Below are 14,831 nucleotides of genomic sequence, written 5' to 3'. Positions count from 1 at the left end.
CCCGTATATTTGTGGTTGTGGGCCCCGGAGCATTGGGCCCCCTTGTCCGTTTTTTGGCAATGGAGCCTGATGCCTTTCTCCACGATATCGTGGGTAAATACCTGGTCCTTGTCCATTTTTTGATAAGGGAGTACCCTCTATGGTGGTTTGAGAACGGCATTCATTAGCCCAATGTCTCCCTCTACGGCATCGTGGGCAAATACCCGGTATTCTATTTCTTTGATACCTAGTTTTGTTAAACCCTCCTCCTATGGGGCAACTCCTTTTAAAATGTCCTGTTTGTTCACAATCATAGCATGTTTTTGGCCTGGCATCTAAAGCCTGTTGTACTGCAGCTGCCAAGACTTGCCCTTGTTCATTAATATCTCTACATAATTTAATATATGTGTTTAAATCTTCATGTCTCCATGGTCTAATAACCTCTCTGCAGCAACGATTTGCTTGGTCATAAGCCAGTTGTTTTATTAAGGGCATTGCTTGTTCCGTATCCCCAAAAATTTTGGCAGCCGTTTGAATTAGCCTATCTACAAAGTCAGCATAAGGTTCACTAGCTCTCTGTATTACCTTAGATAGCTGACCTTGTAAATCTCCATGTCCTTGTAAAGTCTTCCATGCCCTAACTGCATCTGCAGCAATTTGTGCATATATAGCAGGATCATGTTCAATTTGTTGCCGCTGACCCTCATAAGGCCCTTTTCCTAACAACATTTCTAGATTTCTTTGAGGGTAACCGGCTGCTGCATTTCGCCTAGCTGTCTCCGCGCAAAATTCCTCATTGGCAACCTTCCATAACACATATTGTCCTCCATTTAGCACAGATTTACACATGCTAGCCCAATCTGCTGGCGTCATGTCCAAGTTAGTAATGGACTCGACCATGCTTACCGTGAAGGGAGCTTGGGGACCATAGGTTGTTACAGCCTCCTTCAACTGCTTCACTGTTTTAAAATCTAAAGCACGGTGAATTCGCTGCCCTCCTACCTGTTCAAGTACAGGGCATGCTAATCTTTGAGGTCCTGTCTCAGGATCCCAATTATCAACTACGGGGTTTGAGGGCCACTCAGCTGTCTCTATTGGTGGGGCTGTGGGTTGAATTACGCCCTCTTGTGATAAAATGGAGTTAGTAACAGCCTCCTGTTGTGGCCTTTTTCCTAACAACCCCTTTTCCTTTAAATTTTCTTCCTCTGTCTGACTAGCTCGAGAAACCTTCTCTTTTGCTTGATCTAAAATGTCTTTCTCCATGTTCTGAACCTCTAACAATTTACTTAACATCTTTTCAGTCTGTTTTAATCTACTATAAAGATAATGCAACCCAATAAGATAACACAAAACAAAAACGAAACTGAATGAAACAAAAACGGAATAAAAAATCGTTGTATCAGTTTTCTCTTCCTCAGGGCCAACAAACTTCAAACCTTTAGTCAACCATTTTTTCCAGTTTGCCTGAGAAATTTCTAGGGATAGGCAGCTTGAAAGAAAAACAAAATAAGTCAAAAGAAGAACACATTGTTTTTTGAAATGCTCACCCGTTCTCTCGCCTTCCCTCAGGGGCGAGCAATTTCACTTACCCCCAAGCTTCAGGCGTTCCGCATATGAGCCACCAGATGCCGCAGTCTGGCTGGGCACAAATCACGAGTCACTCACAGCTTTGTAGATTCAAACAGCAATTCTTTATTCCCGATCTCACACCGGGCCTTCTACAAACACATTCTGGGGAAATCCACGTTCTCTGCCCAAATCCACACCCACTGGGCTTCTGTCTCCCAAATATATTGTCTGACCCTAAGAACTCAAGAGGAACTCAGGCAGCAGGATATGCCCTATTCCTGGTAGGAATAATCTTCCTAAACCGGCAACGCCCTAAACTCGGATCCGCCCTGGTCCTTGAGCAAGGTCACCTTACATGCAATGTCGCTGCAAAATGTCCTATTTCCACGAGTCCTTCCACTAAAGAAACATGGGGGTACACTGGCAAGGAAATTGTCATACCTACTTGGCTGATGGCTCCCAGCAACCTTCTAAGGGAATGCCCTCTAAAGATACAGGAGGAAGTGAGGTTGTCACTACAGTAGAGTTTGTCTTTTAAACCGATGTTGACTGGTCTTCACTGGCTGCCAAAGCCATAGGGAACACCACCTTTAGGACGGTCAAATCCCAAGACTGTCCAGGCTCTGCCTCCTAGCCTGGCCACTCCTCCTAGCAGACACTGTGGCTGCCCATGCAGACCCCTCACATAGTAGTATGGCATCTCCCTGCTGCTGTGTTGAGGACGAAGAGCTCACACTGCTCCCTGACTAAGACCATTTTCCTCTACTACATAGGAGTTCTCCATCAAGACTGAAAACCCTCTCCCAGCCTACAGCAAAGAACCAGCACAGGGTTCAAAAAGTCAGTGCCTTCACTCCAAGGTGGAACCAACTCCAGAGCACAATCTGTGCTCTAGAACTACAATTTGGCAGTCACTGGCCACTTGTGGCTCCTAAGCACTTGAAATGGGACTAACTCCAAATAGTCCAAATTCAAATGAGCTATAAGAGTAAATACCACACCAGATTTTGTAGGTGTTAAATGAAAACCACAGGTTAGCCAGACATGGTTGTACATACCTGTAATCCAAGCAATTCAGGAGGCTGAGGCAGGAGGACCTCAAGTTCCAGGCCAGCCTCATCAATTTAGCAAGGTCCTAATCAACTCTGTCTCAAAAAAAAAAAAAAAAAAAAAAAGGCTGGGGTTGTGACTCAGTGGCTGAGCGCTCCCCTTACATGTGGGAAGTCCTGGGTTCGATCCTCAGCACCACATAAAAATAAATAAATTAAATAAAGGTATCGTGTCCATCTACAACTAAAAAAACATTTAAAAAAAAATGGGACCCAGGGATGTTGCTCAGTGGTTAAGCCCCCTTGGAGTCAATCTCCAATACCAAAAAAAAGAAAAGAAAAAACTCAGAGGCCATTGTTCTGGACTAAGTTCCTACACTAGGCCCCATGGAGCAGACTAAAAGAGACACTCATGCCAAAGGTATGCACTCAACTAAGCTGTTTATCCGATCTTTACAGAGATCAGCATTAGAGAGAGAACAGTTGAGTTTCACAAATAGGCCAGTTTTAATTGACACGATAAGTCTCTGGAATTAATCCTTTCTCAAAAAAAAAAAAAAAAAAAAAGGACCTGAAGTAACCTGATGTTAACTGATTAGTCATTTTCCATTGTTCTTTCTCCCTATCTATGCCTTACAACTTTGAAATGACCAATTTCTTTTTCATTCCTGCTTGTTCTTTCTCCACCCCTTTTCTTTCTCTAAAACCAACTTCCTCTCCTCAGTTCCTTCAAACACTTTTTTTTTATTTTATGGCATGAAGTGTTGCCCAGTTCTAGAATGGAAAATAAAACCAATTAAAATCTTTATTTTTTTTATTTTATTTATTTATGTATTTATTTATTATTTTTATTTATTTGGGGTGGGGTGCTGGGGATTTAACCCAGGGGCACTTTACCACTAACCCACATCCCAACCCTTTTTATGTTTTTATATATATATATATATATATATATATATATATATATATATATATATATATATATATTTTTTTTTTTTTCTTTTTAAATGTTGATGAACCTTTATTTTATTCATTTATTTATATGCGGTGCTGAGAATCGAACCCAGTGCCTCACACATGCTAGGCAAGTGCTTTACCAGTGGGCCACAACCCCAATCCTTATGTTTTATTTTGAGACAGGTTCTCACTAAGTTGCATAGGGCTGTCCTAAGATGCTGATGCTGGATTTGAGCTCAAGATGCTCCTGCCTCAGCCTCGCAAGCTGCTGGGATTATAGGCGTGTGCCACTGCAACCAGCTACCAATTCATATCTTTAAAGTTCTGTATTTGTTTTCCTTTGACACTGAAAAAAAAAAAATGTAAAAGACCTCATATGTAAATTTTTACATGTTGAAATAAAAATCTGAATATGTTAAGTTAATGTACTATTAATTTTATCTCTTTTGACTTTTCAATATGAATGCTAGAAGAAATCTAGTTACATGTGCAGCTCGCCTTATACAGTATTTTTTTAAACTAGAATCACCTGGAGGGCTTGGGAAACAGATTGCTGGGTTCCACCCTAGATCTTCTGATTCTGTGGGTCTTCAATGGGGCTAAAGAAGGGGCATTTCTAAGAAGTTCTGGTGCTGGTGCTGCTGGCTGGGATACAATGCTTTCAGAACCTGGGCCCTAGAGCACCCCTGCAACAGAACAGTGGTCTCCAGCTGGGAAGCCCTCCTGGCTTAGCTTCCCACCCCCTTCACTCCTCTTGAGGCCACCTTCACAAAAGCCAGGTACCTGACCACCTCACCTCCCCAGATCAGTTTTCATTTTCTTTTTTTTTTTTTTTAATATTTATTTATTTTTTAGTTTTCGGCGCACACAACATCTTTTGTTTGTATGTGGTGCTGAGGATCGAACCCGGGCCGCACGCATTCCAGGTGAGCGCGCTACCGCTTGAGCCAAATCCCCAGCCCCAGTTTTCATTTTCAACAACCCCAAATCCTCCATCAACCTGAGAATGTTGGGTTCTCACCATTTGCCCTGTTCTGCACCAATTATGTGATCAGACATACAACAAATAGGAAAAATATAACTCTCTGTGTTTCATAAATGCAATCCAAACAATTATTATTTTAAATTTATTTATTTAATTTGTTATATATAATAGCAGAATGCATTTCAATTCATAGTACACATATAGAGCACAATTTTTCATGTCTCTGGTTATACACAAAGTGGAATCACACCATTCACTTCTTCATATATGAACTTGGGGTAATGATGTCCATCTCATTCCGTCATCTTTCCTACCACCTGCCCTCTCCCTTCCTCTCCCTTCCCTTTACCCTATCTAAAGTTCCTCCATTCCTCCCATGCTCCCCACCAACCCCCATTATGGATCAGCATCCTCATATCAGAGAAAACATTCAGCATTTTGTTTTGGGGGATTGGCTTACCTCACTTAGCATAATATTATCCAACTCCATGTATTGACCTGCAATGCTATGATTTTTATTCTCTTTTAATGTTGAGTAATATTCCATTAAATATATATATGTGTATATATTTATCTCACAGTTTCATTATCCATTCATCTACTGAAGAGCATCCAGGTTGGTTCCACAATTTAGCTATTGTGAATTGTGCTGCTATAAACACTGATGTGGCTGCATTTCTATAGTATGCTGTTTTTAAGTGCTTTGGGTATGAACCGAGAAGTGGGACAGCTGGGTTAAATGGGGTTTCCATTCCAAGTTTTCCAAGCAATCTCCATTCTGCTTTCCATAGTGGTTGCATCAATTTGCAGTCCCATCAGCAATGTATGAGTGTGCCTTTCTCCCCACATTCTCACCAACACTTATTGTTGTTTGCATTCTTAATAGATGCCATTCTCACTGATTTGCATTTCTCTAATTGCTAGAGATGTTGAACATTTTTTCACATATTTGTTGAGTGATTGTACATCATCTTCTGAGAAGTATCTGTTCAGTTCCTTGGCCCATTTATTGATTGGGTTATTTATTTTTTTGGTGTTAGAGTTTTGAGTTCTGTATACATCTTAGAGACTAGTACTCTATGTGTTTGATAAAAATCTGCTCCCATTCTATAGGCTCTCTCTTCATCTCACTGATTGTTTCTTTTGCTGAAAAGAAGCTTTTTAGTTTGAGTCCATCCCATTTATTGATTCTTGATTTTATTTCTTGTGCTATAAGAGTCTTATTAAGGAAATCGGGCCTAATCGAACATGATGAAGATTTGGGCCTACATTTTCTTCTATTAGGGCAGGGTTTCTGGTTTAATTCCTAGGTCCTTGATCCACTTTGACTTAAGTTTTGTGCATGGTGAGAGAATGGGGCTTAATTTCATTTTGTTGCATATGGATTTCCAGTTTTCTCAACACCATTTGTTGAAGAGGCTATCCTTTCTCCAATGTATGTTTTTTTGGCTCCTTTGTCTAATACGAGATAACTGTATTTATGTGGGTTTGTCTCTGTGTCCTCTATTCTGTACCATTGGTCAACCAGTCTATTTTGGTGCCAATACTATACTGTTTTTGTTACTATTGCTCTGTAGTATAGTTAAGGTCTGGTATAGTGATGCCACCTGCTTCACTCTTCTTGCTAAGGATTGCTTTAGCAATTCTGGATCTCTTATTTTCCCAGATGAATTTCATGACTGCTTTTTCTATTTCTATGAGGAATGTCATTGGGATTTTGATTGGAATTGCATTAAATCTGTAAAGTGCTTCAAAACAATTATTTTAATATAAACTATAGTCTTTGTGTATGTATGTACGATACTGGGAACTGAAGCCAGGAGTACTCTATCACCAAGCTACATCCCCAGCCCTTTTTATTTTTAACTTTGGGACAAAGTCTAGCTAAATTGCCCAGCTGGCCTAGAACTTGGGATCCTCCTACCTCAGTCTCCCAAGTAGCTGGGATTATAGGTGTGCCCCACTGGCCATAACTATTATTTTGATCTTCCCTCTTTCCCAAGCATCAGCCTTCCTATCTCTAAGATATTATCAAACCCAGGATCTCAGGAAATTGACTGAGTCATTCTTATTTATTGTGATATAATTTACATACCATAGAAATTACCCTTTTAAAGTATACAATTCAGTGCTTTTTAATATATTCACAAGGTGTAAAACCATCATCTCTATCCATTCCACAACATTCTTCATCACCCCAGAAAGAAAATCTTAACACTCATTCCTATCCTCTCTCTTCCTAGGCCTTGACACCTAGTGAAATTATATAACATGTGCCCTCTGTGTCTTTGAAGAGTCATTCTTGGTTTTTCTCTTCCCAGATATCTCCCTCCTAACCCCAAAGCAAGTGCTACTAAAACTGAAGTTTGAGATGAAACTAGATTCTCCACTTCTGCTAGCAGGTGGGTTTGGTAAGTTGCAGGCCTGTGCAGCCAAGAAAGCCCATTTCAATGTTACCAGCTATTCACATCAGGGAATGACTGCTGGCATAAGCTCTGGGGTGGCAGCCTGCAAACCCGGATTCTTCTCCACTACTATCAATTGGGGAGTTGAGGCTCTGAATTGCAGGCTATGCCCTTCAAATTTGCAGAAGACCCCAGTAGCTCACTGCCAATTTCTTTCCAGGTTCTTGTCTTAGAAATTTGCAGAATGAAATCCATGGACAATAAACAGAAGGCAAGAGTGAAAGGAGTAGGATTTATTCAAGTGAGAAGAAAAGAAACAGAGCTTTCTGCAGGGCAAGAAGGGACCAAGTAGGGCTTGCTTTAAGTGCATTAGTCTAGAGGTTTATATAGCTATTGGTTAAAAATTATATAAATCTGGTCTTGGAAAAGTACTAACGCTATTGGTCAAACTTTATGCTAAACAGGACTTGGAAAAGTACCAGTGCCAGTGCTATTGATTAGTCCATTCAGGTCTGCCCCCACTCCTATGCATGAGGAGTTCAAAGCAATGTGTAGTGCTATCTCATCTACTACTGTAGCTTCAAAATACATCCCACATCTGACCAGTTCTTACCAAAGTTCTCACCACCTCCAGTGCTATACCCTAGCACAGGTTACCATGATCTCTAACTTGAACTTCTCCAACAGCCTCATGACTTGTCTCCCTGCATCCATCTTCCCCACCCCACACACTCACATTAAGCCATTTTACATTTTCAAAATGTAAATCCACCATATCAATGTTTATAGCAGCTCAATTCACAATAGCTAAACTGTGAAAGCAACCAAGATGCCCTTCAATTGATGAATGGATAAAGAAACTGTGGTATATATACACAACGGAATAATACTCAGCATTAAGAGAGATAAAATTATGGCATTTGTAGGTAAATGGATGGAATTGGAGAATATCATGCTAAGCAAAATAAGCCAATCCCAAAAAACCAAAGGCCAAATGTTTTCTCCAATAAGTTGATGCTGATCCATAATGGGGGTTGGGAGGGAAGGCCATGGAAGAATAGAGGAACTTGTAGGGCAAAGGAAGGGAGGGGTAGGAAGGGGGCATAGGGGCAGGAAAGACGGTGGAATGACATGGACATCGTTACTCTAAGTACATGTATGACTGGACGTATGGTGTGATGCTACATCATGTACAACCAGAGAAATGAAAAGTCGTGCTGTAATTCTGTACAATGAATCAAACTGCATTCTGCTGACATATATACCTAATTAAAACAAATAAATCCAATTTCTTAAAAAAGTTCTTCCCTCAGGGCTGGGATTGTGGCTCCCCTAGCACACGCCAGACCCACTTAAAAATAAAATAAAGATATTGCATCCAACTGCAACTAAAAAATAAATATTTTTTAAAAAACAGAAACAAAAAAAAAAAAGTTCTTCCCTCATTTAATAGCTCTACCTCCTCTCAACCCATTCCTCAAAATTCTATTACCTCTTCCTCCTTCTTCCAAATCCTGATTTAGTGTTGTAAGATGGAGTGTTTACTCAATTAAATATTATTTACCCACTGTATGCCTCAGGGCTCATGTTCCAGCTGTAACTTTTGCCTCCAATCATTGACCCAAAAACCAGCCACTGATTCTCTTGTCTTCCCAGCACCTCAACATAATTCTTACAGGATTGTAACAACAAATACTGAAGATGAAACACTATGTTTCTATATTTAAAAAAAAAAAAAAAAAATTTTCTTCCCAAATCCCCTTTTCATTCCTATTTCCTGACTCACCCACATTTAAAAACAAACAACAACAACAAAAAGTTTTGGAATAACTCCTTTTCCTTCACTATTTATCAAAAATGTCACCAATTTTCCACCTTATTTAGAAAGAGGCTATCACAGCTTTTACCTCTGTTCTAAACCTCCTAAGACCAGGAAGAAATCCAAATAGTAGATACGTAGATACACAAATGTCTATAAACATCTGATTACACCGGTTTCTGTAATAGTCATGGAAAAAAATTTTCCCAAATGATCTGTCAGAAATGTATCAACATGTTTCAAAGATTTTCCTGAGGCAATTCTAAAGCACTCAGACAAGCCTAAAACATTTTTTCCCCTGTTTATGGATTAGAAATGAATCATAGGTTTTGAAGAATATAGAGAACCTAAGCATTCAAACTTTGTGAATGTACCACACAGTGAGACTATCATTCAAATAAGAGACAATTTGTAATCAGAAAAGCCAGGCCTTGGAATCATACTGTCCAAGGTTCTGAAGTGTCTTCCAAATCTAAATTTCAATAACTATAAATCAAATTATGTAGTAATTTTTTTAAGGATTTTTCATTTAAAAAAAAAAAAATGGCCAGGCACGTTGGCGCACACCTGTAATCCCAGCGGCTCCCGAGGCTGAGAGAGGAGGAAGAGTTCAAAGCCAGCCTTGCAGTAGCCAGGAACTAAGCAACTCAGACCACGTCTCTAAATAAAATACTGAATAGGGCTGGGGATGTGGCTCAGTGACTAAGAGCTCCTGAGTTCAACCCCCGGTGGAGGAAAAAAAAAAACGTTTAACAAGCACACAAAACCTGCGGACAAATGGTTTTCAGGGGCCTTCATCTTAAAGAATTGGTTCAAATGACTTAATAGGGTTTTATTACATACACTAAGCCCAGAGTTACCAAAGACTCCAAGTGAAAGGCGGAAAGAATCAAGAATCAAGCAGCACAGGTCAACACGCCAACCTGTAGATGAATTGCCACGGTAACACCATAGGGTGAACAATGCTGAAATATGTTTCAAACCAAGCTACTACACAGCAAAAAAGAAAGAAAGAAAGAAATGCACAGACTTTTTCCACATACGGTACCAGTGTGATGCCCTACAATTTGGGCAGGCTGTCAACTCAAACCTGAAATCTATTTAGCAATCCTATCATATATTACTTTAAAAGTTTGGATAAACTCACAATCCTAACTTGAGCAGCCATTCGTAACAACTCTCAAAGGGGGCAGGGACTCTTAAAAACACGTCCTGGAAAGCATAACACGAAGCCAGTACCCTAGAGGCACTGGAGTCTGTCCACAGGCTGTGCAGGTACTTCACTGCCCTACGGCCAGCAACCGCCTAGGAGAGCAGAAAATGCACAGCCGCCCGCTTCCGTAGGCCTCTGTCCTCGGGACCCTGGGGAGATCCCTGCTACGAGGAATGCCTCCCGATCCGGCTCCACGGCGAACTCGGGGATGGATGAGGAGCGAGGGGCGCAGACAGCCGGGAACCCAGGTCCGGGGAGGACACGTCTGGCCCAGGACACCGGCCCCCAGGAGAGAGGCCGGCTGGGAGCCCAGGCCGCAGAAGCCCCACCGAGTCTCACCTTCAGGGTCCACAGCGCCGCGCTCCGCATCAGCTGATGAGGGGGCCGCCGCCCCCGTCGTCCGGCCGCGACCAGCGCGACTGTCCCTACCAAGAGCCCCGCCATTGTCGCCCCCGGCGATCAGAGCTCAGCTGACCTCTCACCCCGCGGAAGGGGGCGGAAGGGGAGCGTCCGAGCCCCGGCCAATCACGAGCCAGAAGTCCGAAGCCCCACCCCTAGTCGCCAGGGGAGGGCTGGGAGGGGGTCTGCTCTAACCGCCCGGGCCGGGAGCCACGCCGCGAGAGGAGCGTTCTAGGACCCTCCGGGAGCCGGCTGCCGGCGCGTCTCCCGCCGCGAGCCTAGCGGGAGGCCGCGCGCCCGAGCCGACCCCCGGGAGAGAGACCCCGGGCGCGCGCGGGTAGCGGCGGCTCGCCTGTAGCGACTGCAAACTGTGCCCGCTCAGCTTCGCCAGCGGCGCTCGGTCGGGCCGGTTAGGTCTTTGAGTCACCCTGGAATCCCAGGGTCCTAAACTCCAGGCTTGTGCCCAAACTGATAGCGCAACTTGCCGAGCACAAACCGCCGTCAGGTTTCCCAGTGCGGTAACAGGAAAAGCTCCAGGTCTAGAAATCACAAGTCCGAACTCAGCTCCCGCTTCTGCCACTTCACATCAGCGTGTCCGGGGAATTGAGCCCTAACCCGAATGGGTTTCTGTCACTTTCCAGCAGGAGCTGCTGCCAGATGCCTCAGATTCTCTCTTATTTTAAATTGTACAAGAATCTTATACATTGAACCAATCTTAAGAAACAAAGAATAGAGAAGTAACCACTTAACTTGTAAATGGAGAAACTAAGATTTGAACCCAGAACCGAATGTATTCAAGAACCAGGCTTTGCTACATTATGGAAATGTTTTAACGAACTCAAAAAAAATATTAAATTGTATTAATAATCATCCAGTTTCCCATAACACAACTTCAACAAATCAACATTTTACCAGTCTTGTTTCATCTATTCCCCTTTTTCATTTTTGCTGGGTTTTTTTTTTGTTGTTGTTGTTGTTGTTTCTGGCATAAAGTGAACATTCAATAAATATTATTAATATTTTATGTACTCTTTATCTGAAGCAGAAATTGACTCTTTGTACCTTTTTAATTTTTTTAGAACATAAAGAGTCGTTTATCATTAATCCATACCCATCAGAAAGAAGAAACCAGCAAGTTTCCTAAATAATACTATTTACAAATGTTATCTTTATGCCAGAAACTGCTCTAAGTGGTCTGAATGTATTTTTAATCCTGATAACCCTTAACCCACTTTTCCAGATGAGCCAGCTAAACAATTGGCTGAAGGTAAATAACTGGTTAGACAGATCAGGGATAATGAATCTAGGCTGTGTGAGTCCAGAGCATCTATACTCTCTGTGCTCAATGCCTCTCTATACAGGCGGCTGCATTAAAAAAAAAAAAAAAAAGGAAAGAAAGAGCCAGGTGTGGTGATCCATGCCTGTAATCCCAGCCACTGAGGAAGCTGAGGCAAGAGGATCTCAAGTTCAAGACCAGCCTCAGTAATTTATCCAGGCCCTAAGCAACTTAGTGAGACCCTGTCTCAAAAAGTAAAAAGATCTGGGATGTGGCTCAGTGGAAACTGCCCCTGTGTTCAACCCCCAGTAACAAAGACAGAGAAAAAAGTGAGAATAGAAAAGTGTCCCGATTAATGGAGGTTGATATTAGATACAGAGTTACTTAGTACATTATTCTCTTTTTCTACATATACATATTTCATAATATTAAAACAATTTAAATGAAAATAAAAGTGTTCCCTGTTTAAGAGTAATAAAGTAGCTTGTAGTCACACAATTACTTAGTATATTATTTTTCTCTTTGTATAGTTCCTAATATTGAAACAATTTAAGTGAAGATAAAATTGTGCCATTTTAGCAGCAACAAAATAGATAATCAGTCTGCATTTGTGGATCAGAGCAGACCTTTAATGAACAGAAGACACTTGGGTTGGGTCTTAAAAAAGTAGCCAGCTGTAGTGGCACTCACCAGTAATCCCAGTGGCTTGGGAGGCTATCAAGAGGATCAGGAATTTAAAGCCAGCCTCAGCAAAAGCATACCTAAATAAAATACAAAAAAGGGCTAAGGATATGGCTCAGTGGTCCAGTACTCCCAAAGTTCAATCCCTGGTACCAAAAAAAAAAGTAATTAAAAAGAAGATAAATGGCCATTCTGGATAAAGGACATCCATGAAGAGAAAAAACCAAGTGCCTTAAACTGAGATGTGAGTTCCACAGCATGCTTTCTTGAATTGCAAATGGCAGGACTTGAAGAAAACAATTAGAGGGATTAGAGGCCAGTCTTTGGGAATGAGCAAGGACCAGATCCCAAAAGAAAGTAAATATTATTCTAAGGAGTCTTAGGTTATCATAGAAGCCAGAGATCACACTATGGAATAAAGTGGGACACGTGTGACATGAAGCTATATTTGGTTATGGCCCCTTATGTGTGTATGCATGTGCATGTATGTTTAAACTTAATTAGCTATATCCAAAATGTGACAGCTTTCACCAAAAAAAATCCAAATTCTCCACTTCTTTTGGGAAATCAAAAGACTTCTCACATGAAAAGGGCAGTTCAGTTTGCCACACCCAGAACTTTAGTCCAGTTTAGATGCTTCTGTTGTTATCCCTGTTCATTCTTAATCCAGGATGTGAAATGATTGTATTAGTATTTCATTTGTTTGGTTGGTTTTGTGGTACTGGTAATGAAACCCAGGCCCTTGCCCATGCTGGGCAAGTGCTTTATCACTGAGCCACATCCCTATCTCTTTTTAGTTTTTGAGACAGTGTCTCACTAAATTGCTGAGGCTGACCTCAAACTTGCAATTCTCTGCCTCAGGCAACTGAATCACTGGGATTATATGCACAGGTTACTGCATCTAGCACATTTTAACTATTTTTAAGTGTACAATGCAGTGGTGGTAAGTATATCCATACTATTGTGCTACCAATACCACCATTACCCCCAGAAACTTTTTCAAACCTATTATACCTATACCTATTAAATGCTAACTCCCTCTTTCCCCTCACCCAGCATCAGGCATCTATCATTCTAAATTGGACTATTCTAGATATCACATATCAGTTGTCCCGACCTACAGGACACATCAACATGGGCAGCTCGGGCTAAAAATTTCCAATCATTGGGAGTAAGCCATTGTGCGCTGTGGCTTTCTAATAAAGCCAATGTGTAAGGTGCAGTGAGCACAAGCCTTTTTAAGTTTTTCAAGAAAACGCAAGCTTAATTTTTGTAGACACTCTGGGTTCCTTCCTGCCTAGGGGTGAACTCCTCATCCTCTGAGTCCTGATCTTCCTCTTGCATTCCCCCGCTTCGCTTCCTCCCCTTGATCCGTTTCCCCCACTTCCTCCTCTTGATCCTTCTCTAAGTCTTTGTCCTCAGCCTGGGTGGGCTTATCTGTCTGACTGCGGGTGACTGGGAAGGCGAGAACAGGCCAATGGCGAGGCTTAGCCTTTGTATTAGACCACCTTGGGCCAGCACGGGTTGACTCCGTGCCTAAGGCTAATGAGCGAAGCTCAGAGTCAAGGGATCTTAATTCTTTTAAAAGTTGGATCTGTTCTGTCTATGTTGGAGAGACTCTCGCAAGGGAGCCAGGTTAGGCAGGGGAAGTGGGGAAAAAATATCTGAGGGGGCAGTTGGCCCCTGAAGGGCCGGAGCACAAAAGGCAGGAGGGATATAGGAGGGAGGTGGATGTGTAAGTCCTATAGGATGTGGCAGGGTCCTGAGAGGTGGTGGGTCTTCTGAATGGTAATGAGCTGCTTCCTTCTCCAAGGGAGCCTCCTCCCCAGGGGTCAATGTGTCTCTGATTTAAAACTGGATAAAGGCGGTTGGTAACCGTTGGAGCCTTATTCATTAGGGTGGGATTTTGAGGGGGACCAAGAAGGTTCCCAGGGTCCTGGGGAGACTGAGAAGGGTCTATGTCTATACAAACTGAAGGGCATGCCGAGGGGGGACGAGAGGGACGAGAGGTCTTTTGCATAGCCTCTTCCCCAACCCTGATAAGTTTTAAGGTACCATTGTCAAAGGGTAAACTTTTAAGAATTTCATTAATTATGTTCCAGTAAGAAAAGGTGGGAACAGGCACCTTTTCTGGGCCAAAGGATTCATAATAATCATTTAAACATTCTCCTACTCTAAGACATCTTTTACCATCAATGGTCCCTTCAAGGGGAAACCACGGACACAATTCTCCTATGTATGAAAAGAATAATTTTAAGTCCTTTTTCTTAACATGTGCCCCCCGTGTCTTGAGGGCCTCCTTGAGGCCTGACAAAAACAAATCATGTGACGAAACTGCATGTCCCATGGTGGGTCACTCACCGTGCGTCATCCCCACTCTCCTCCTGGATCTGTCTCTGGGTCGTGTCTGCCGAGGTGATCGAGAACTCCGCTTGGCCAAGTCTTCCCGGAGGATGGCATTGCCCCTCAGTCAAAGGCTTGAGCACACAACGTTGGGCG

The 14,831-nt window shown here is 42.3% G+C and overlaps 1 protein-coding gene across 2 annotated transcripts in view; it reads right to left on the bottom strand.

Annotated features, from left to right (window-relative positions):
- The window catches only part of Pcca (propionyl-CoA carboxylase subunit alpha), a 360,840-nt gene extending 350,372 nt beyond the window's left edge, over nucleotides 1-10,468 (bottom strand). For both annotated transcript variants that reach the window (XM_076871993.1, XM_076871994.1), the window contains exon 1: nucleotides 10,316-10,468. In XM_076871993.1, the coding sequence (XP_076728108.1) occupies nucleotides 10,316-10,420 (105 nt within the window). In that variant the 5' untranslated portion in view covers nucleotides 10,421-10,468. The remainder of the gene's footprint in view (nucleotides 1-10,315) is intronic.
- Nucleotides 10,469-14,831: the final 4,363 nt, after the last annotated feature.

This window comes from Callospermophilus lateralis, chromosome 12, assembly GCF_048772815.1.
Source record: "Callospermophilus lateralis isolate mCalLat2 chromosome 12, mCalLat2.hap1, whole genome shotgun sequence".
Taxonomy (NCBI): Eukaryota; Metazoa; Chordata; class Mammalia; order Rodentia; family Sciuridae; genus Callospermophilus; species Callospermophilus lateralis.
Note: the sequence above shows the minus strand (reverse complement) of the source record. Positions and strands in the feature narration are given on the sequence as shown.